Consider the following 24,777-nt stretch of genomic DNA (forward strand, 5'->3'; position numbering starts at 1 on the left):
AGATCTTGTTCTCTGAGAAAGCATTACTTCCACATAGTTATGTTTTCATGTATGTTTTATAAAATAAGTGTTTAAAATATGCTAAGAAATGTTTTGGGTTGGGAATTTGTAAGACTTTTGGACACAGCTGAAAGTGTTTTACTATCATCTCCAGTTTCCTTGGTGTCTTTTATCATCTTCCCTCTCCTTTGTCCCCACACCCAAACAGCTTTGTTCTCCCCTGCCCTCTCCTTTCTCTTTCTTTTAATTCAAATAGAAGGGGTCTTCCCCAACTTCCCTGTCCCAAAGTTATCTTCTCATGGTTCTTGCTAGTGCTCCAAGTTAAATGCACTTTTTTTTTTTTACAGTTGGCTCCTAAGTAGCACAGCTTTCATTAATGTTTTCAAGTAACCTCTTAACACACATGATTGTGCAGAAAAGCTGGAAAAAATATTTATTTTAGAAGTAAGTTTACCAGTGACTTTATTTTACAAAAGAATTTTGTAAGTTTTGGACAAGTATAAGACTTGTGACAAATACCAGGAAAACTGTTCAGCATGCACTCCAAGTCCTAGATTTCTATCTCATGTCAGTGACCAGACTAACAGCCAGTCCCACCAAAAGCATCATTTTGGAAATCAGTGAAAACCAGATGCTTTCTACATGGTGAAGTCTCAGCTCTCCATGGCAGTGCCAAAAAAGGAAAGAAAAATTTTGAATGTCTTCGTAGGCATGACTATCCTAGGTTCCAAATAGTCACCTACCTGACCCTGACACCAGCTTGGCAAAAGGTCTGACTTTGCAAACAGGAGTTTCTGCAGAATGTAAGCATGCTGATTTCCTCTAAATCCCAAGTCTCACAGTTTGGGTTTCCTATGATGGTGCTCACAAAATTCAAGTTTGTCTTAATATTAGTTGGAAAGAACATATCATTTTGACAAACAGGGCTGTCTGAACACATCAGCATCTTAACCTGGCACGACTCACAAGGCTGTGCCCCAACAGAAAGTACTTCACAATGTGAACCACTAAGCCATTAAAAGGAACCAAGAGGAAGAAATACATAGCTTTGTAGCCACCAGAATTGCTCTAAAAGCTGCCTGAATTATATTCAGGCTACAACATGAGTTCATCTCAAGTCTTAAGAGAATACATACATGGAAAAACAAAAACAAACGAAACACAAGCAACAGCAAAAAAAAAAAGTCTGAAATGAATTGTTGTGTCTAATACAGAGCCAATTCCAAGAAGAGGGTTTCCCACAGCAAGTGTATCTGGAGACCCTTGTTCCCAAGTAGATTCCCATTAGACTATGGTCAAGAGTTACAGATTAGGCTCCAGCCTCTCCCACCTCTTTTGCTGAAAACCTCTCTAGTCGCTGCTAATTCCCTTTCAGAAACTCGCTATTTACTCTTTCCCAACATTGAATATTTCAGGATGAACGTGCTTTGATAAGATTCCCTGCTCTTATTCTGACCGAGAGGGGAGAGGTATGGCCTACACAGGCATTTTCCAAAACCGGGTTTGATTTATATGATAAACTGTTTAAGAGCCAGCCTATCAAAACAGCCAGACAGGCACTTCCAAGAAAACCAGACGATTACTGGAAGCATCTTCAGTTAAATAAAGTTTGTCCTCTGGACACGTTTACATAAGCAACCACTGACACTATCCTAATGCGTGGGGTAAATGGAACAAATAGACAGCCACAGCCACTCAAAACACGAAGCTGAATAGCTGACATTACAACTTGTGTTTTTAAGGCTCCCTCAGCCAAGCATCTTGTTAGTTTCTGCCTCTGCGATGGAGAACAGTCCTTCAAATTGCTGCCTGAGACTTAGCACCCAAGTTGTCAATTACTATGTTTTTTTTTGTTTGTTTTTTAAGAGTAGCTAGTTAAACATTCAATTTCTGTAATTCTCAAGGAAAATAGTAAATAGCACAGTTATATGTAGCAAATACGCAAAAGCGTTGAAATAAACAATGCCCCAGCAGCGTGACCCATATGAAAACGGTGCTACTGAATGCTTGGAAACCGCGTATTTAGTTTTCCCTTAGTTTTACTACAAGCAAATTACTAGTTTAAAACCTCTGCTGAACCCTTGGTGATTTAGGCATTAATACATACAACATCAAGATAAAAAACGTGGTTTTTTTTTTTTAATCTTACACAGCCATCTCAAAAGTGGCACATGAAAGCTAATCCGGCTTCCAGTAAGACTGTGCATGCCAATGGTAATACACCAGGGCAACTTCTAGGGGTGAGAAGGATGCAAACTGGCGTGCTTGGGAAATAGCACAGCCAAGATGCAGATGTTTGGAAGAGAAAGCTGCATTCCCTCAATAACATACAGCCGTTATTCCCTCAGTGTGAGGCAACAGAAGTCTACCTGCCAGGTTTCTGCAGAATGAGAAAAGAAGTCAGGATCTGGTCTCCAATAGCATTCAAATTGAAAAATTCAAAAATGAATTCAAATACTCATAAAATTAAATATACATATATATAGAGAGAGAGAGAAAGAGAGAGAAAACACACCACTGATTTCAAAAATCTCATTATCTAATGGTTGTCTTATACAGGTTTAGTAGGTTAAACCTTAACTGTAACTTTGCCAGAGCCAGCAAATGAAGACTTCTCTTCCCATAGGGATATCCAACATATGAAAAGGCTTAGGAAATGCAGAACAAATCAAATTAAAAAGCACTTAGGGCCAAATGTAATAATTCTGTAGATCAGTGGCTGAACGTGTTTTTTCCTACCGACTCACCTCTTCAGAGGCGGCCCAGCTATGTGAACAAGCTCACCTCACACATGTGCCTAGGGCTTGGCATGCCACGGAGTGGTTTGCCTAACTATTGTCCTCCTTCTGCAAGGGCAGGAAAAAACACAAGGAGAGCACAGAACAGTCTGTGAAACACGAGCACATTTATGTGCAGGACTTCCAAAATGGGTACACCCTTCAAATATTTGGCTAGTTGAGTTATGACTTTCCTTCTAAACTTTGTGCATCTGGGTAAACACACAACTACTCCCCATCAGGCAGGGGCACCATACGTGACTGATGACCACCTCAAAAAAGAAAAAAAAAAAAAGGTAACTTCTTTTTAAATTGACAGAGATGCCACTCTGCCCTTTAAGAAAACTACACTTGTTGCATCCTCTGTTGTGGGTGAAACGCACGGACACGGTTTCAGACAATCAACTTGTCTCAACCAAAGCAAAAATTAACCTAACCTGCAAGAGTCAGCCTTTTTTCTGTAACAGTCCATGCTCCTAAAAAAAATCCTCTTTGCTTTGTAGTTATAACAGTTATAAACCAACCCCCTCCCCTCAAGTGCTTAAAGAACGGAGTACTGCCCGCATCCACACAATTCGAGGACTCAGGTGGCACACAGAGCTTTCCAACAGCTCTCTTTAAGGTGACAGAAGTTTAGTGCGATTTTTTCTCCTCAATGTCCCTCATCGTAGCTGCACGCAGCTCAAGACCCTCTCTCACCCAAAACACTGTGGTTTTCCACACGCATCCCGCATGGAGACATGCAGCAGGTCAAATTCCATCCGTCTTGCTTCAGCTCAGCTAAAGAGCAACTCCGTATGTGCATCTGTGATGGATTTATAGCTTTACTGCCCAGCCAAAGGGAAATAAAAATGCACATGCTGATATCGGAGGCTACTGCCCGCTGCACATTTAGTTATTATTGGGGGAGAAGTAAGTAACAAGTTAGTCTGCAAGCCTTTTGAGCATTGCAACCATTATTTAAAATCAAAAGTCAATGTTACTTGTCACTTCTTAACACATCTATTGCCAGCACATACTTCTATTTGAGTCAAAGTTTAATCAAGTTATTTTCTAACATTAATTGTTGTAAAGATAAGGTATGAATATGAGGTATCATTCTTTCATTCTATTGTATGTACTCATGCAGAAACAGCTTGTTTATAGCTGCTGATTTTTTTTTCCCCAAATACATGCAAAGTTGTAAAAAGTTTAAAAGTGAGGGGGCAGCACAGGGTTGAAAATTGCATTTATTTTTTCTTTTAATATATACTACCAGAGTAAAGAATCTGGAGAATAACACAGAAAATGACAAAGAACAGAGTTTAATTACAGTGAAACACTATACTGGGAATATTAAATTAAAATAGTACTGTTGTTGTCCTCGCTGCTAGTTCCATTCTGTCCAAAGTTATTTTGTGTACAGCCATTTCCCAAAAGCTTTGGGTCAGCTCCACAAGCAATACTTCCGATACCCGCTAGAATACAGCCTGAATTGCCTTACGCTGATGTGGGTCTCTGATGACTCCCCGAACACCACACCTGCTCCAACACTTAAAACAGATTCAAAAATTGCTTGAGCAATTTGGTGCCTCTGCAATTTGAAGCCCACTAATACTGATTGCATCACGAGATGTACAATTAACCCGCTGCAAAGATAAATTTGGATTCCAGGCAGAGGTTCACTTCCCTTCTTCAACAGGCATTTAGCATCACACCTGCTGAGGCAGGTGGCTCAGTGCAGGCTGCTGCAAATAACTTGGGGCCAGGGGAACTTCCCAGAGCAGTGAGCATTGACCGCAGCCATGACAGCGACCACAGCCTTGCCTTCAGCACCGCGAGGGGCAGTTGCTCAGGTGGATCCCTACACACACCAAGTAAGCCAGGCTTATAGATCACTGCCTGCCATTAACTTTATCCCCCTCCAAACTAAAATTCTTTCTGGACTGTAATTAAAGCATTAGCCAGGATCGTTTGTTTTGCTGAGAGGTTTCTAGTTTTGAATCTGAACCACTGATGACCTTATATAAGTGATCAGTTCCTCTTAGCCACAGAGAATTTCTTAAGTGTACAGAAATCTACAGAAAAGCATAAAATATCTTCCAGTGCACTCATAATTCAGAGATGAGTTTCACTCAAGTCAGTGTTTCCTTTGTGTGCAAGACCATCTCTGAGCATGTCTTCAATGATCCCCTTCCGCAGGGACATAAAGCATATTTTGGGGCATAATCCTGAAATAAGAACTCCTGAAGTGGGGCACAATCACCAAACTTTCAGGATGCTTGGCCAAATGCTCAGAAAAGCCTAGGTAACACAGGCTGCAGTTAGCTCCAGAAGTGCTTTAGGCACCTTTACAGCTGGCACAGGAGTAGATATCTGAAGCACTTCACATTAACCCATGAGGTCAAAGGGTTTGATTTAAGCAAAGCTCCCATTTGTCTTTCCCTTCTGTACTCAAATAAATCTGTGGAGTATTTCCATGGGCTTCTTTAGCAGCAAGCACCAGCTCAGTTGGTGCAAAAGTGCTGACATGATGCCTCTCGCTGCTGCACCTCCCTCCAGCCCCAGAAACGTTCCCATACACTGGCAATAACGCCACAGCCATCCAAGCTGTGCCTATCTGTCCAGATGTACTCCAAAATATTCTGCTTAGACTCAGAAGAACGAAGATCCCCATCTTTCCTCACCCCTTCTTTTCAACCGCTTTAGTCACCACTGTAAAGTTTCCCCATTTTTACAGCCTCACAGCAAAGTAAAGAAGCCTTAGCCTAACGCACATTTTAGCATACACAATGTGCATCTAGATGCAAGAATTCTTTCACTTTTGGCAGAATATAAGCCTCAGAGCAGACATTTAATTGCAATCAGGGTCTAAATTGCATCCCCAGGTAAGGTTGTACAGGTTTCCCGTGTACATATGGTGTACAGAACTGACACTAAGAGCCCTGTGTTCTGCAGCTATGTTAGAATGTCAGGAGTATTTCTCCAAATGCACACTGATTTCTATATGCATATTTATGTTCTTCTAAATTTGACACTTAAATTGCATAAAAATGATTATTTTAATTATATGTTAAATGGGCTTTGAGTGAAAAACATAGTAATTAACATGATTAAAATGCGATAGAAACATCGCCTTTTATAGTTATTCCTGGCTGACACTGGGGCTGAAGTACAAAAAACGCCGATGGCTCTGCTATCGTAATCTATGTTACCATGGTAAGTGTTCTGCCATACATAATCCTGTCTTCCTACAAACAAAGACCAAAAATATATATCTGTGTCATCTCCAGAGGAGAAGATTTAATTTTCCATTCCTCTATCAAAGTTTCTGAAAACACATTTATCTTTGTAACTGCATTTAGGCCAGAATTATTTAATGACAACTACAGTTGATGTTAAAGAAGAGTTAGGAGTTTAAGACAAAGATTCAAGAAACCACACAGTAAAATTTTTATTGTCATTGATTTCACAACACTTTACTACTTTACTTTTTTGCTCTAATCCTTTTAACTTTCTACAATAGGAAAATAAAATTGTCTTTGCAACCAATCTTAAGCCAATATTTTCCAACTTTTTTTTTTTCTTCCAGATAAGCATATCATCATGTGCTGTTACAGCTAGTTCATGAGAAAAGTCTAGAGGGTTCACTGCAGTTTCTTCATGAAGTACAATCTCTCTGGTACACATGCTTCCTATTAGATCTTTAAAGAATATGCACTACCAAAGCAAAAGAAAAGACTTCATAAAAAAATTCTGCATATACACATACAAACCTGAGAAATTCCACTTGACACCCATCTGTATTAAAGACAAAATGAGTATTCTCTAACAGATTCAGCTTACATCAAGATGCATTTTGCAATGTAAGCTCAAGCCACTTACTCTGCATAACCAAGGACAGTTAATTCCACGAGTCGATCTGAACTAGCGAGTACTAACACCACGTTCCTTACACAGACCCAAAATCTGCTGCCCTGAAGTGTGCGCTGATTTTGTGACCTCATAAGAAACACAGACTAATAAAATATTAAGCTGTAACTGAAACTAAGGTGACCAGCTGTCCTCCACTCCTTGTTAAATAGCCACAGTGCCGGGTAGGTAATTGCTGCATGTTCTGGGGTTTGTTTGTCATAGCAATAGCGTTGTAGCAACCTGAGGATTCAGCCTGGAGCTTCTTTTTACAGTACAAGGCATTTCTCGTGTTCAAAATAGATAGATCATAATTAGTGTCAGAGTCATCAGGCCATCCTATTATTAATCTCCAAAAATCCTATTATGCTGTTGCTCAGCATTTCTTTTTCTATGACTGAAATGAATTTTTAAGTCTAAAAAAATTTTGGAAAAAAAAATCAAGGATGCAATACACCGAAACTGTCATGGAGAACTTATGGGGAAGAGGCATATATGCTATATTACTGCTGCCCGTGGGTGATGCAACAGCAAAGCTCCACGTCAAAAGCCCCAGCAGGCACTAATCCAATTAAAGCTCAATGGGACAATGGGCAGAGTAGAAGCTGGCAACCTCTCCTGCTTCCAACTGCAGCAAAGGACTGATCCTCCAAAAAGTTACCACGATCCTACGTTAGCAAAACTTGAAGAGGCAAGCCAGCTGCCCTTCGCAGACGCAGAGGCTAACTTTAGGTAAAAGTCTCGGCTCACACCCCCCCAGATACGGGCACCGCAAGCGGCAGGCTGACAGGTGCACAGCTTACCAGCCTACGTTTGGTCACACTGAAGGCTGCGGCAGGTCACATTACACACAACCAGAGCCTCCTACCCCCACGCACCACCACCCTTGTAGATGCAAAGGTTACTTATTTATTTCAGAGAGTGCTATTAGGGATAAGAGGGACCTCAGTTTCATCAAGTGCAGCGAATAATGCAAAGCCTTGACAGGGATTTCTCATACTTTTGAATCCATCGCTACATCTGGCTGACACCTGAAAAGAAGACTAGAAAGCCACAAAGCCAAGCCCAGGCAGCAAGGGAGCCTTCGCTGGTTGAACCACAGCGCGCTGAATGACCTGTGGGGGAAATAAAGCGCCACACAGCATTCTGGGCTGCCTGGTGGGATGTGCCACCGCACCCAGGTAACCCAAAGAGCCCAAGGACCCCATCAAAAGCACACGCTAAGAGACAGACACCTCCTTCCCCACCTCAAGGACTCCCGAGCCTTCCAGCTGGAGTACTCTTGCAGAGCCCTCCAGAAGATGCTACGAGCAAGGTCAAAAATCTGGCGAGGTGAAGGCCATCAGCCTATGCTATACGATAGCATAGTTCAGGCACAGGTGCCAAGACCAGGAACAAATAAATTAGCTGCCGGGAGCAGTACTGGTCTGGGTGATAAGAGGTTATCACCCATTAGCACACGCTGAGCAAGCTATTTCATTCTACAAAAATAGAGTATCGATTGATTTTCTATGGTGCCTGAACATCGGCTTACCAAGTCTTAAGAACACATCCAAAACTTGTCAGACAAAATACTTCTATATAGATTTCATCCACATTTGCTTCACTAAATATAGATTTTCTTCTTAGGGCTGAACAAACTGAAGGGGAACTAGCAGCCACTGGAAAAAACAGCAGTTTTGCAGAAGTACTCCTAGGTAAGTGTCTGTACTCAGCTCTTCTTGTTCTTCACTTGCTCTGACTTACCCAACTGCCGTTGTAAGAACTGTAACACTTCCCCCTTTTACATTTTTGGGGTCACAGAAACTTAAGATCCTCTGTTTTTCTCCATTTGCATCCTTAGAACTTCATAATTACTATAGAAGAATTCCCAGAAGTTGAGGCTATTAGTTTTTGTTTGTTTGCTTTAAACCAACCCCAATTCTGGACAGCAATGGAAAAACCTTCCATACTCATGAATAAGTCATTGGCTATTCCAGGAATTTGTGGACCTTCTCTAAATTTTAAGAGCCTTAATTTCCAAGATGGGTAATTAACTTGTAGTCAATTTATTACTGTTTATTGCAATCAAAAGCACAAAGCAAAAAGTTCAAAGTATAAAAAAAACCTACTGATTCAGCAAGCAACCCATTGTGACAGATAATACAAAGCAAGAGTTTGCTGAACATAAATTTTCCCCTTTAATGGTAAGATCACACACGTAACAGCTGAGCATATTCCTGCAGTGAATCAAACAACGAGCACTCGCAGCAGGAATCTGGACTCTTGCTCTAAAGGTCTTCCTAGATTCATATACAAACAAACGCATAAGAAAGTCTCACCTGGCAACTCGAACAGACTACTCCAAAGCTTCCAGCATTGGAATTACACTTTGCTGAGGTAAGGTTTTGACCCAGCAGGGGCAGATGGAAGAGCCTATTTCCCATTACTTCTAGCACATTACAGCCCTCAGGAGCAGCCCATTTTGCTTTCAGTGGAGCCTGCAGAATGTTTTGCTAACACACACTCACTTAGGGGGGTAAAAATAGGACTGCAATGATATCTTTCCATCAATTATTGTCACCTGGAAAATCATGTGTGCTCCTGCTCCCTGGTGAGTGACCAAGTTAGAAAAGCTCAGACCAGGAAGAGGAGAGTCAGCCCTAGTTTCAGGTTTTCAAGTGTGCACTGATGTCATTCGTACCAAAGAGTCCTAAAAGTGCTGGGACATCCGCCTCATGAAGTGCCAGCCAGCCAGAAGACAGTAGAGAGCACATACCAAGGCAGCAGTGAACCCAGCAATAACTCAAGGTAGAGCACTTCCAGTATAAGTCTGACTGCTACAGAAATAATGCTCATAAGCAGCCTCATTAAAGGCCAGGCTCAGATTCAATAAGCTATTTATATGAAATCCAAGACTAAATTATTAGTGACATGATCTAGAACTAAAAATCCCCAAAGTTCACAGTGCTACAGGAGACGGACACGTGGCACGTGACGCCCCCGTCTGCTGTCCCGGGCAAACCAACAGGCTTTGGCTTCTGTGCACTGACCAGCTGCTGCTCGCGGCAGGAACTAAAATATCATCTTGAATCGAGGCCAGGATATTAGCAGCTAGCCGGAGCAAGTTCAGGTTCCCAGAAGGTTCTTGCACAGTCACGAGAGGATCCTCCTCATGTCAGAGTCCTGCCCTTCTCTCTGCCAGCTTCAGTGCCAGCCATGCGTCCACACAGGGCACACGTAAGAGGGAGCCGCAGCCACAGCCACCCACAGCTGCTGGAACGAAACCGGCATTCCTGAGAGCAGCAGCAGCAGCTGAGGGTCACAGATGACCAAGTGTTGGCAGCCATTCCACAGCAGGAGGAAGAGGGAAAGCTAGATTTTTAGAGAGATAAAATAATAAACAGAAACATCTCAGAGGACCCGTGGAGCTGTAGCGCACTAAATAGCGCACAGAAGATTCTTCAGAAGAGTTTTGGTTGAGTGAGCTCAAGGCCAGCTACTACTAAGATGCATAAAAAAAATAAAGTTTCTTCAGAGTTCATTTTCTTCTCTTGGAGGTGGGTGGGGGGGGTGGAAGGCAGAGTGTTGAGTGGGAGGCATTTTTAAACCAACAAGTTTGGGTGCACAGGAGTTATGAAATGGAAATTGCCCTCAGCTGAGTACAAGGATATAGTTAGGTACGTATTCTGGACTTTTAAAAAACAATGAATAAAAAAGAAACTGCAACATTTAGGAAGCTTACACGAGAAGATGAATTAAGCCTGGACACCCTCGATCTTTTCAGAAGTAGGCTCAAAGCAATACTTCACCATTAGACCTAACATAAGCGACAACATCATTCACAGCACAGATTTATTAGTTGAATCCACCCACCCTCTTTGAATGCCCTGAACACATTCCCATCTATTGGATGCTCGGTAACAACCCACAAGATAAACATTTTCCAACTGGACACACAGCTTAAGTCAAGACGTCTCACACCTTTTACTGCCTTTCACATATGCTTTGATATTTTGTCACATCAATCTGTGCCACACATCCCACAGAGACATGTTACTCAAGACAGTCACACAAACACATTCGTGCACCACGTTAACATTTAACTTGCCTTGCAAAGAACAATCACCATAGAGATCAAATGCTTTGTCATTTAGTCTATTATGAAATAAATCTACCACTTCCTCCCTTGAGGCAACATCTTAACACACCCAGAGTACCTCAACAAATAAAGCAATTTATAAATAAAGCTTAGATTAAGAAAGGGATGCATCTCTTTAAATTTCTTACCACTTTTCAGAAACCACAAGCCTTAAAACCAAGAACATTCCATAACTTCTGAAAATTTGCCTTGGTTATCAATGGTTATCAACACCATTGAAAGAGAACTCCTGAAAGTGGGAGGTCAGTAGCCTGATCTGCTGTAGCTGCCATTTTATATACATCACTCAGTTGAATATGAAGAGCTAATAAGGCAAACACTTTTCCAAAATGCTTTGCAGGGGTTTTAGATGAATGAATCCTTGTTGTATAAACAAGGATTCCTTTAATATAGGGAGTCTCAAGTAACTGCCCCATTACATATTGTACTCTTAGTACTCTATAGAAGCAATAGAGCTCTGCAGAAAAAAAAAAAAAAAATACTTAAAAACTAGACAACCAAAACAAACTACAACGTACAGCACAATCATTTGCTGTCTCTGCTTATAAGTACTATGCAGTCCCACAGCTCAATGCAGCCTTTTTTTTTTCATGTATATCACAGCAGAAATTCCCCACAACTTGACTAGAGCTTTAACTCAATTCAATCTAGAAATGCAGAGCACTTGCGCATAAGTAGTATCAGCAGCTATTTCACAGACCAAGAGAAAATAGATACAAACGTTGTTCTAGGATACTATTAGTCAACTTACCAGAAGCACCTTTATAAACAGTATTCCCCAAAGCTCCTAGGGTTTTAATTTTGAGTTCTGAGGCAGGGGAAGAGTGGAGTGTGACTCTGACATGGTTGCCATAATCTCATTAGCAAAGCCAACATAGTGCTGCTGTTGCCTGTCTACTGCGGATGTAGTAACCAGTAGCTGAGATTGCATGTGCAGTGAATTATCAGAATGTCAGGACATTAAGCACTGCACATTAATCATACTACTTTAAAATTATGATCAGAAAAGGAGTATTTTTTGTTGAAGTGAAAGAGAAATTTCACATCATAACTCATTTTTGGTTCTGAAAAATCTGCAGCATTGCACATTTAACCCATTTTCTATAAAGTATTACTTCTGACACTTTCAGTACAAAAGCTCTCCGACAGAAACCTTAGCAGACCACTTCACCCAGATGCCCACTTACATCATTCAAAGAAAAAAAAAAAAAAGCCTTCATGTCAACAATGGATTCCCAATACAACTTGTTCCCCCCCACAAGTTCATAATACTACAGAGTAATGAACAGCAGTTTCTAACTCCTCCCCACTACCCCAGTCTTTGTTTTTTGTTTTTTTTTTTTTTTTTAATGCAACTGAAGAGTGCATATTGTGGTTATATCTTGAAGCCCACACCCTGCTAAGTAAGAGAGTTGATTCTAAATTCCCAGCTTACTCACTACCCCAGTGAGGACAGTAACACGTTTAAACAAGAGAAATGAAAAGGAAGAGGGAGGAAAAAAAAAAAAAAAAAAAGGACATATGAGAGCAGAACATATTGTGTTTAGTTAAGCGTCTTCCCCACTCAGACAGTCAGTTCTTTATTGATGGTTAACTAGGAAGCTACTCAAGTCCATTTGCCAATTACTGTTTTTAAACACAGAAAAGATTTCTCTCTATAGAAGCATGTACCAACAGATGGACAGGAGGCCCAGCTAGAGTACTCTAATCACCAGCAAAGCATATTCTCCATTCAAGGAGCATGATCTCAGCGACTGTAGATTGAGATAGACACCTTAGAGCAAACTCAGATACCAAGATTATTTCCCTGTTGCTCTATTATCAGCCTTTTCATTCATCACGCCACACAGCGTTATCATGTGCAGGGATATATCACAAGGTGGCACGATAGCAGAACGGTGACTCAATTCAAGTGGAGCTGTTGTGGTTTCTGGCAGGAATGCCGTCTAAAGGCAGCCTGACGGTGCCCAGGGAAGGCTGTATGGCTGCTTGCAGCGTGGATAGCAGCAGCTCCAAGGAAGATGCATAAGTCCCCTGCCCCAAGGCTGTCTAGAGCACACCCACACAGAGACAACCAGAAACTGGCACAGCTTCGGAGACTGCCCTAGAACAGGTTCCTGTGGCAGTGCCACCCAAGTCCTTTCAACATCAAATCCAGAATCCCCCAAGAAGGCAGTCTCACAACAATTACTTCGTAACAAATCTGAAATACGATGTGTTCACCATGACTTTGATATTCTACACTAAATGCTACTATTACTTTACAAAAATCTACTCTTGGTAGGGCACAGAGATAGATTAAGAGCCCCAGGTCACGCTTCCATGAGGCACACATCATGCGTGGCACAGAAGGGCTTACAAGGAGGCCATTTATTTGACTTCTACATTCTAGTTGTTACACAGCACTATTCCTTCAATATTTAACTGCCAGCTTATCGAGCAAATCCTCCTGGAAACACAAGGCACGCAGAAGCAGCCTTTTCTAGAGCACGCTGTAGAAAATATTAGTTTGAACTCCTGCCCCTGCACAGCCCAACTAGAAGGAGCAGGCTAGGAAAATAGCAGGAGCACTATGAGAAGACTCCAGACCCCCTCAGCAAGGACAGTCCCCATGGGCTCCCCTCACATTCAAAACCTAACACAGACAGCTAAAACTCAGCCTCCCGTAAAACCACCACACACAAGTCTTATAAGCAAGGGAAATCTCCAGAAGAAAACCAAGTTTCTCTCAAATGCTCTCCTCTTCTCATTAGATATATACGCATAAGTAAGCAAGCACACAGAGAAACTTCAGAAATCAAAGCAGAATAACTCTGATACCAACACATCCCTTAAGCAGTTACATCGAAAGGAATATAAACCACTACCTCTGTGATTGTTCACCAGCAACAAGCTTAAAACAGCCTCACCCTTAGTGATGATAAAGCTCTGCTGAGGTAACGCAAACTTCTTCGAAGTATTCTCCTACGGGCTGCTTCTAGCACCTTCTCGGTGACTGCCCAATAAGTGACCAGCTGGGTGAGTTACAGGATCTGAGTGTAACGGTCCTGCTTCAAAATTAGCACCAGCTGCCTGTATTATCATTGCCCTTAAGCAGGCTCCTTGGCTGGAGCCATAACACAGATGTGCCCACAAGACTGCTAGCAGGTGTGAGGGCTGAGGCACCGGGCTAAGCCAACAAAAAGAGTAGTAAAAGACTGATAAGTTTAAGGAAATCCTTTCCCTGAGACTTCAGGAGGGATAATTCTCCTCACAGTTAACTGTTCTCCTGCACGATCGCTAGTCTCTCCTCACATCCCTAAATGCCGCCAAGGCCTACCCAGCCAGCCTTCAGATCCAGCCAGGGTCTCTCAGCCCAGGCCCAGGACCGTCTCCCCCCAGGGGTGCCTTGCCCTGGAAGCCCTCTCTCAGTGTCTCTGTCTATCTGGCTGTGCTTCACTCGCTTTGCTTGTCAAGTGAAAAACTGCAGTGTGGCTAAGCAGCAAGCGGCCTTCGGCTCTGGTGCTCCAGCTTTATGTCCCAGCCCCAGTAGGCCTGCAGCCAGGCACCTCAGGGGGGTCTCCAACAGGATGTTTTGCTCATTTAATAAATACAAACTCTTTCAATTTTACTTTTATATGCCTAGGAGCAAGCCACAATACTTGAACAACAACTTACCTATTTTCCTTCCCACCTGACTTAGATATCCCCTGATACTACACATACATAGCACCTGACAGTATTTACTGAATTAACTTAGGCTGGGAATATATTTAATACTCATTGACAGAACCTGTGCTTGGACTAAATTTACTTTTTCAGCTCTTCCACGCTCTTCCATAAACTAAGAAAAGATCAGACTGGAACAGGAATGGATTTGAACGCTTTAATTCTTCCCTTTACAGCAAGCTAAAAATGCTAGCTCAGGCTAAACTGGTTTTCATGACAGTGATAAATCTTTGTACTTGGTTTCTGCATAAATTGGGACCATTCATTGTAGTTCCCTCACTCCAGAGTCTCCTATATGATCAAAAGGATTTATTAATACTACTAATTTTGGGGATTTCAGAGCGCTTCTTTGACTAAAATTAATCAATCTGCAGTCATGGTATCTCATAGGCTCTACTTTGCAGCTATCGTATGTCATGAAAACAGAACTAAATATAAAGCATTTGCTGTAATTTTGCATATAGAAGATTTTTATTATGGAGAATTTTTGCCACGTTTTAAAAAAAAACTCCAGTATCTCTGTTGCCTGCCTCAAGACTCAATTGTGTTCAGGTGACTGAAGCACAAATGCTGAGCTGAACTGTAAGCAGCAGACTAACCTTCGAGCTACATTCACTTTTGGAAAGTATCCCTCTTAGCCTTTATCTACACCATCAGCTTTAGGCAGTGCCAGGAATTAGTGTGGTTGTACTTCCCATCCATCCTCCCTGGTATGTGCTTTGTGTGCAATCCATTGCAACATACCCTTTCGAAGCATCATCATTTGCGATTCCTTAACTGACTGCTACAGAAAGCAAGCATTTAAAAATAACTCATCTCCCTTATGTACATGCTCTTCTCCTTCAGGGATTAGATAATCTTCATTGCAGTCCAACCATATGCCAAGGCCCAGCCCCTAGGTAACAGGAAAAATTTGCAGGGGTGAAAACCTGGAGCCAGAGCTGTACCTTTAATTTCTGCTTGCAAATTCCCTTCATGTTTGGCTGGGAAGCAAGCATTCAAAAATTACTGTTTCCCTTTTTTTGATTGTGGGCGTTAAAAAAATGAAAAAATTGGCAGTGTGGCAGAAATATGTTTGTTATCCTACAGTGTGTTATCATATATTGCAATTCCATTTCCAGGATCACTTAAGCCATTTTCTCCAGAGACTGAATCAGTGTAAAGGACAGACATGGAAGGGGACAGAATTAACACTGCACAGTCCTTAATTCTATTAGCTTGTAACTACTGAGTGTTCGACTTTGCAACCTAAATAACATTGCAGTATAGTAATTTTTGTATGTAATCTAGACACATGTAGTCATTTATGCACTAACCATAATTACGTTTTCTTACATTAGCCTATATCTATTATGTAACAGGTTTATTATGCGTTATGTTTCATCATTTAAAATTAGTGAGAAGCCATTTTCTAGTACATTTTTTCCTTTGATATGGCATCTAGAGTTCACAGAAATAAATATGTTCATTTTGGTAGCTGTTCTCTTTACTCAGTGTTGTGATGCCTAAGCAAGCATTTCACTATGCTGGTTTTCAAGTCTTCCAACTTTTGAACAAATGACTTCTAATCCTTAATAGTAGCAGAAGGTAAGATTAAAAATAAGTTGGAATCAGATTAAAATTAAAAGAATCCTTGATAATGGGGAATTCAAACCAATCTAATTTTTGAAATTATGGAACTAGGCTCCACGCCAGCAAAGAGGTGAAGGGAAATGACATAATATTCAAGGCAAAGCTACAACAAGGGTGGGCTGGTAGGAGCATCAACCTAAACCAGCCATGGAAGAGAAGCTTCAGGTATCCTCAAATGCCACTGTTAGTAGGGGACAATGAATGTCCTGCAGCAGGAAAACCCTGGGGAATGGGGTAAAGGGCACTGGGCTAGAAAAGGCAGCACCCAAACACTCCAAGTAGTATGTAAGTATGAGTAATATGAATGGTCTGGAAGATCACCTCTACCACTGCAGTGGCATACAAGTTTTTAGGAAGGTTAGCTTTTTTCTCCTTCACAAGAGCAAAATATAAAAAGGGACAGGAGAGTTGCAGGGAGAAACTCCTTGAGAAAAGAAAGGAAAAAGAAAACCAGTTCATGCAGTCCCCCACACCAACTGGTAATGCTCCCGATAACAGATTTTTGTCAACCCCTAGGTGGAGACCTTATACTGATCAGACCACATCTGTCAGATTTCAGGTAACCTGCCAGGCTGCAAAGCGGTGTCATTTCAGCACAGAGATGCTCTGCTGCTGCTTCTGCATCCAAGAGTCATGTTTGGCACAGCACACGAGGCCAGACACACTTCTTATTTTCACCAGCCTCACCCACGTCTGGCTCTCCCAGTTCTAGTACCGAGGTACTGGGTAAAATCTGAAGATCTCGTATTCCCCTCTCTTGAGCATTCAAGCGAATTTCTTGCTCTCACTGATTTGCAGTACAGGATGATTTTGCCATGGAGAAACAGAATGACAGCTCTGCTCTGCATCCTCCCACGTCCACGGCAGCACTCTTTGCCTGAACACCATGGTGGATCCTCTGTCTCCAAGTTTTGGTTCTCACTCCAGGATGAGTTTGGCACCTGTAAATGCTTACATCCTTTGAACATTTTTGGATTGCCAAATACATCCAGCCATATTTGGGAAAAGGAGGGCTTGTATGGGAAGAAAGAGGACTTCCATTTCCAGGCATTACTTTACAGACAGTTCTTTTCCCAAAAGAGAATTATAAGGAATAAAGGGATTTCAGGGGATCAATAAAGGCATTGCATTGGGAAAATTACCATGTTACTGCTATATATTGCTTGACAATAAGCAATTTAGACTGAAATGAGATAAATCACAATAAAAGACACTCCTTCACCTTTTCTTTTAATACCAAACAATGCATTAAGGTCAGTGATCTATTCATTCATACTCAGAGGCACAACAGGATAGCAGTGCCTAGGTGCCATGGCAGGTAACACAGGTGGGACACGTACAGCAGCAGATCTGGTCTTCAAAAAAGGACCCCAAAACAGTCTGAGGGTTACTTACTGCAGTGGGAAACCCAGTTTCATTCTCTTACGCCAAACAAGGCAGAAAATGAGTTTACAGATTAGTGTCTCACAGTCCAGGCAAGATGGACTTTTTAAAGCACTTTTCTCCATTTCACAAAAAAAGTTGGAAAGTTTGTCCTGATGTGGGGCAACAGAGTAACCCAAACCTTCACAAAACCGCAAAATTGCTTCTTGCCTAGATCCACCACTGATTTTATTTCTCTTGCTGACATGTTGTTCTTTCTAAGATATCTGTATGGTGAACTGTTTGCACAATACAATATATTTGGGCATCTCTACCTCGCATTTTTTCACTTTCTGCTTTAGAATGCAGCCAAGTCACTGGACACAATTCAGTCCTTCAAGGCATCTACAGCATTAGTGAGAGGATCTTCTGTTTCTTGTAGTAAAGGTGTTGGATTCTTCATTAAATCACAAAAACAGTATTGTTTAATTCAGTACTCACAAGCTCTAGTATTGTCGGCCTGTTCTCCTTCAGCAATATATATACTCAGCTCAAATCCGAAGTACTAAACAACCTTAGTTTTATGTTACCCTGTAAACGGAAGAATTATTACTGTACATATTTTCTGATAACAAGCTAGGTAGCTTGCACTTTGAACTGATTAAAAATATTTCCTAGGAAACAGAAAACAGTAAAAGTGTGTTTTTGTTGTTGTTGTTGTTTTTAACACCAGTTTGCTTTATTTTAGTCACAGAAACACTTAGATAAAATCTTAGCTCCAAATAGGATTCCCTGGTGATACATTTGTGGTGGCTGAGGAGGGCAGTCTGTGGCAGTTCTGGGGTCCAAGCACTGGAAGAGCTTCCACAGAGTCTGGAAGAAGGGACCTGTCTGCCAAATGGGCAAGGGGAGACACATAAAAGGGTTAATTTAATCACATCCAAGTGACAACATCAGCCCAAAATCCCAGTCTTCCTCTTCAGTATTAATTTTGTTGTTTTGTTTCTTCTACAGTCCGTGTGTTCTGATGCAAGATACTTTATACTTGGTTTTCAAATGTTGTATTTATTAATATGGTTGTATTTTTTAATGTGAGGACAAGCGTTTAAATTTTCTTCTGACAACAGAATTAAAGCCTTGGCAACCAGAAAGAAAAAAAGTGGAAATAACTCATGTGATGACTAATGAGAGAAACAACATACATTCTACTCCAAACACTGCGCTCTCCAATGATGTAATTTACACCGTGTTTGCTCCTTTTGTTCAGTACGTTCCTAAGCTTTACATAATAAATTTCACTAGTATCTGACTGCAGTGTTTGACTCAGCAAGGTGTACTTTAAGCACAGTCTAACTGCTACAACTCATGTGTTTAAGTTCTTGCTAAAACAGGCTCACCAGCTCACAGATGCAAATAGTGGCCTCAGTTCTGTAAGCATCCCTGCATGTATCTTTAACATAAAGGTGAGATTCAAAGGTCTCTTAAATTGATTGAGAGACATAGCAGAAACTCCCCAAATATAACTTGAGCTCAAACAACATCTTCGATGGCTTTTGATATCAATCTGAAAAACAGGAGTGGCTTCAAGGACTGTTGGTAGACAGTAGGAATTCAGCATGCTGTTGATTTCAGTTTTCATTAGGGACTGTTTTGGCAACTGCACCTGGACAGAATAATGCCAGGACAATGGCTTCAAGCACATGTAGTCACCCCTCTTTTGTTTCATAGTCTCCCAGTCCTACTCCCCCTCCCTCCTGAGGGTGCAACAGATGTTTGGTGTAGTTGGAAGTTGGTAGTGATTTATAGAAAAATTGATTGGGTTTAGCTAGTGTTGCATTCCTTACCTTGGTCTCGAGTGGCTTTGTTTATTTATTCATGTACTTTTAAATTCCTGTGAAGGTCATCCAATAAGTGCTATGTATGTTGTCTTATTGAAGAGTAGAAATTCAGCTAAAGACCAAAGCCTATTACAGCCATAGTTCTGAAACATGACTGCTGAGTGATTTCTTTCTAAACGCAATTAACAATAATGCTAAATATATAGTGGACAACATGCATAGGATGACAGTAAAACAGCTGAATAAGTCAAATTTTTCCATGAGTGATTTCCACGTACTAATTTGGGATATTACACTGTCACTTCATTCTGCGTAAAATGAATGTCATGAAAAGACAATCCATAATGCTAGAAATTGCCAGAGTGGAGAGCAGAAACCATCCCACTTAGCTTGTTTCTGACTGCTCACACCACGACTGCCGGATCACCTCTCTGAGGGCCCAGCTTTCTGTGGGCTGCAAGGCGCATGCAAGGCGTGCCGCTGTCCCCCTGCACATCTTTTTTCCATACTGCCTTCTCCATAAAGCCAACTGTCCTCACGTTTGAAATGACCCCGATGAAAGCAGCTGGTTGGTCTAGCAGGGCTTCACTTCCTTCATCTTCATCAGCAGTGAGTGGCAAGCGCTCGTTAATAATCTCTATTGACAGTGATAACCTCTCGCTGCCAAAATAGGTCACTGGAAGCCCGGTGTTTCCCCTGCTGCTAATGATCTGGAGCTGTCTGGAGAGCAGAGGGTTTGAGATGGGTGGGATCACGGCAGGAAGCGAGCCGTCACCAAGTGTCCCGGTCACTGCCTGGCGTGATACCATGGACCTGCGTCCAGTAAACGTGCGGAATAAACCTATGTGCCGACAAAATGCAGCTTTCATGAGGATGCCCCGGTGCATGGGGCTTCTTCATGGCCAGGCCTTTCTCTGCTCACTACCTGCAACTGCTTTTTGCCCCCCAGTGCTTATTATCTCTCCTGCTGGTACCGCTGGTTGCTCTGAGGAAAGCTTGCCAACGGACAGGAGAGAGCCCTATTCATTTATCTCTCTCCTAATGCCAAGCTAGCTGCTAAAATCAGGACACTTTTTTCCTCCAGTTCCCAGCTGGGGAGGGATGAGCAAGTGCCAAAATACTTGGGGGCAAGGGAGGGAGACTGTCCTCCTGGTATTTCCAGCTGGGACCAGCCGTGCCTTGAAAACTCATGCCAAAGCCATTTCGCTCAAGTTACCCAGCTCAAGCTTCCAGCGTGCAACGGGGCTGACAAGTTCAGATCGTTGCCCAAACTTCCCGACACCCGTCCGAACGCCGAAGCCCTGCATTTCCTCATGAGCAGCACTGCCAGCTTCTCAGCGAACGATGAAGAAACAAAAAGAACGGGGTGGAATTTATATTTGGATTTATGTTCGGTACATACGTAGTATGCTAATCTGATTACTCACCGGGAATCCTCCTTTGCAACAGCTTTTTATTCATTAATCCTAGCACGACAGCACGAAAACCTTAGCACAAGAGAGCAAATCGAATGCCAAGGCACCGTCCCCACGCTCCTACTGCTCGCACGGCCAAGGTGAAGCTGGGTGCTGGCGGGGCACGGCCACCAGCACCCCGGCAGCCCTGGGGACAGCGAGCCAGGTGCGGGTGTCACGCAGCGCCCGCAGCCGGCTCCGCGACTCGAAATGTAAATTAATGCAGCAGCGCTGCAACCGCACGCCCCCTGCTCGCGAGGGGGTCGGAGCAAGGGGAAGAGCGTTGGGTGCGGGAGCTGCGTTGGGTGCGGGAGCTGGCGAATTGGTGCATTACACCGATTACGGCTTTATTCGTGCGTTTGGGGACGCTCTGCTCCAGCAGGGACGCACCACGAAGGACACCTCAGCACCACTGCTGCTCGCGACCACCTTACACGCATGTGGGTGCGCTCTACCCCATCCTAAGGCAAATCTGGGGGGCGATCTGGCTTTTTTCGTGATTAGCTTTTTTATTGACAGGAGAGACCAGCAGAGAACAAACGGAGGGGCACCCACATGCGGGGACCTCCCTCAGGGCACCCGCTGCGGGGTCCCCCCCTCAGGGCAGCCATTACGGGGTCCCCCCCTCAGGGCAGCCATTACGGGGTCCCCCCTCAGCACAGCCGCTGCCACCCCCTCAGGGCAGCCGCTACCGCCCCCCCCAGCCCTCAGGGCAGCCGTTAGGGGCCGTTCCCCCCCGCCCTCGCCCCCCGCCCCGCGCACCCACCTGGCGAAGGCGCGGCGGGCCGGCGGGGGGCGAGGTGCCGCCTCCCGGCGCGGGGGGCGCGGGGGCGGCCATCTTCTCGCCCCGCGGCTCCTTCCCGCCGGCGCCCGCCTCTCCTCAGCCCCGCCGGCGGCGGCTGCTCCCCGCGGCCGCCACCATGCCCCGGGGGGCTCCCGCCGCCGCGGGGGGGTGACCTTGCCGGGGACTTCGCCGCTGGCTCCGGGCTCGCCGCCCGCCTGGTCCCCGCGGGGATGCGGGAGGGAGCGGGTGGGTGCCGCGGGGGGAGAGCGGCGGGCGGGCGGGCGGCGCGGCGGGGTGCCCGCAGCCGGCGGCGGGCGCGGAGGAGGAGGAGGAGGAGGTGGAGGAGGAGGAGAAGGAGGAGGAGGAGGAGGAGGCCGGGCTGCCGATGAGATCACGGACAGCTCCGAGACACACGGCCGGCGCCGGGCGGGGAGGACCCGCCTCGCAGCCCCGCGGGCACACGGCCACCCGGCACCCCCCTCAAGGCGAGCGCTTCAGTGCCAAAGGGTTCCTGTGGTGGCACAGGGCACCCCGTCAGAGCTCCCAGTTCTGCTCCAAGCCTTAAAATACGCCAATAAAGCCGTGTTTTGGGGTGTCGGGAAAAAGCTGGTGTTTTCAGGTGTGGTTGTCATCACGCTCCGCGGTGTTTTCAGCTGCCAACCCCACCTTGGACTCGCTGGAACATAAAAGGGAGAGATTTATCCCGTGCCGCCCACGCTGAGATATTTTGGGGCCACAAGGGGCCCTATAACGAGAAAGTCTGATCTCCTGATAAAGACAAGAATTTCTGGGAATGCATTTTCCCTCAGTGACTCCTCTAGCAAACCCCAAACAGCTGGTGGAGCTACGAGAGGCGCGTCAGAAAAGCGATTTAAATTTGTTGCGTTCGGATGAATCCATTACATCCCCAGGCAAGTGGTTCTGGCAGTTAATTGTACTCACTTATCTCCAGACTTCAGCTTTTAGCCACCGGAGCTTGCTTCACCTCTGTCTGCGCACACAGCCAAGGAAACCTCACCCCTGTGTATTTAAGCGTGGGGCTCTACCACAAATCCTCACCTAAATACCTTTCTAAGTATACAGCGGTCTGTCCACTAGTGTAGAAAAAAAAAAGTTACCGCTTATTCAGCTGAGAAATTCTGATTTCTATTGCATTAGGAACATGCTAGATTTCCGTCCACCAGCTAATTAATCTGAAAACCACTCAGGCTTGCTGGTGCCAGGGTTTAGCCAATGTCCTTCGCCCCACCTCTGGCTCCATGATTTCTGTCACACACCCCGTGGATGACCCTGTGGCAGCCGTGTGGGCAGCCGGATCCAGCTGCAGGCTGGTGTTTTCCTCCTTGCCCACCCTGGACAAAACCCTTTAGACTGAAACTTGAGGTTCACGTAGCATCTAGCTCGGTGCCAAGGTGCTGCGCAGTGAAGCAGAAGAAAGCCCCTCTTGTCAGAAGTGCAGATAAACAGGTTCGTGTCTTGCAGGCACCCAGCAGAGCTAGTGCTTACTGAACAGGGATTATGCCACACCTGCAAATAATTCTCCCATTATCAGCTAATGTATTGCTTTTATTGCTTTCATTCCCAGTTTTCATCTACTGTACGGGCTGTGGCTCTGTGCAGTGGCCTTTACCTGAACATGACCTGGTACCCAGCAGGGAAGGATGACAGTGTTTTGGACCACGGTTTTCTGTAACATGTAGCATGTCTTTTAGCATGGCCCCATTGGGAGAAAGGCACTTCAGACACAGGTTGTTTGACAGGGAAAGTTTATATTTCCGATTTAAAGAACACTGTGGGTACATGTTGCATCTTTGTAAACCTGTACAGAAGCACGTTCAGGCTCAGAGGAGCTTAAAGCTCAAGGCAGGTATAGCTGCAGGGAAGAGGTGCCGCTCTCCATACTGACCAAAGCTTGAAGATTTCAGCAAAGCAGAGGTTTTAAGGAAGATTCGTCAGAGGCTTAGGGTAGCCAGTGGGAAACAAGGCATCGGCTGTATGCTTAGACAAGATGCAGGGAAAGTGAAAGGTGAGAGAGATGAAATGGGGCTCAATCGGAGCTCACAGGCTCAGAAGAATCCACAAGGATACCAGCGAGGTCAGCCCAGAGCCTAAAGCAGCGGGAGCACAGTACCAAGCCCTGTGGCAGTGAAGCACAGCTCACGAGACGCCTTTCAGTTCACTACGAGAGCCCTGTGCCAAGTGCTCATCCTACTTATCTTCATTTTTCCCACTGCCACTCTCCATCTGCAGCATGAGTATTTCAAGTTTTCCCTCCTGGTTTCTCACAAATCTATTTGACCATTTACTTCCAAAATAACTCCCCCTCTTCCCTTCATCCAAGCCTTTCCCAGGTGGGGGCATACCTCACCTCTGGGCCTGTGCACATCCTGTTCCAGGTGTGGATTTGCTGGGGACAGCGGGGACAACCAAGGAGCCAGCAACATGCCCAGGTACTCCTTTGAAGACAAATCCAGCACCGAGAAGCTCCCCTCTCCCTGCCACATCCCAGAGCACTGCCTGACTGGGGGGACATCTCTCCCAGCCCCCAATAAACCAGAGGTTCAGCCCTGAGTGTGAGGACAGTGCAGAAGAGCCCCATGGCTGAATTTTTCTGTGGCTGTGACAAACATCAGTGTGTCCTGCAGAGGTGGGAGCGGGCCCTGGAAACCAGGCAGTGCCCTGTGGCAGCACGGACGGGAGGGAGAAGATGGCCACTGTGCTGCCTGTGACTGGGGCAAGGCCCTGACATAGATAAATGTAAATAACGAGCCAATTTCCTCAATTCTTCTGTTGTCTTTCTCATGGTGACAGCATCTGATGAAACAATGCTTGGGGCATGATTTCCCAGCCCCTGCATGAAGAGGACTGATCCTGATGTGGTGATTTGGAGCTGCTCGGCCTACGTTTCTGCTCTTGGTCCAGCTTGGGGTTTCGGTGCCAGAGCTATGCAAGCAGGCCAGGAGCGAGAGGCAGGCATCCCATGGAAAAAAGGGCCTGTTTTATCCCAGCACACAGTACCAGAGCCACCTTGACAAGCTTGGCATCATCTTTGCCAGCCTTGTGTGAGAGGAGCGATGCCGTGGTAGATGCTTTCACACCAGTGGCAGGCTGGGACTAAACTGCCCAGTGCCTTGAAAGCAACTGCTTCCTCCTATGTCCTCTGCTCCTCTTTATGTTATTATTATTTTAT

General features: G+C 44.4%; 1 protein-coding gene across 3 annotated transcripts in view; it reads right to left on the reverse strand.

The window, feature by feature from the left end:
• ANK2 (ankyrin 2) overlaps positions 1-21,884 on the reverse strand; it is a 352,274-nt gene extending 330,390 nt beyond the window's left edge. Inside the window, exon 1 of one of the 3 annotated variants that reach the window (XM_083833351.1) lies at positions 21,570-21,884. In XM_083833351.1, coding sequence (XP_083689477.1) covers positions 21,570-21,641 — 72 coding nt within the window. In that variant the 5' untranslated portion in view covers positions 21,642-21,884. The remainder of the gene's footprint in view (positions 1-21,569) is intronic. The other 2 variants (XM_083833341.1, XM_083833344.1) reach the window with 2 other exon arrangements.
• Positions 21,885-24,777: the final 2,893 nt, after the last annotated feature.

This window comes from Anser anser (assembly GCF_964211835.1).
Source record: "Anser anser genome assembly, chromosome: 4".
In the NCBI taxonomy this organism is placed as follows: domain Eukaryota; kingdom Metazoa; phylum Chordata; class Aves; order Anseriformes; family Anatidae; genus Anser; species Anser anser.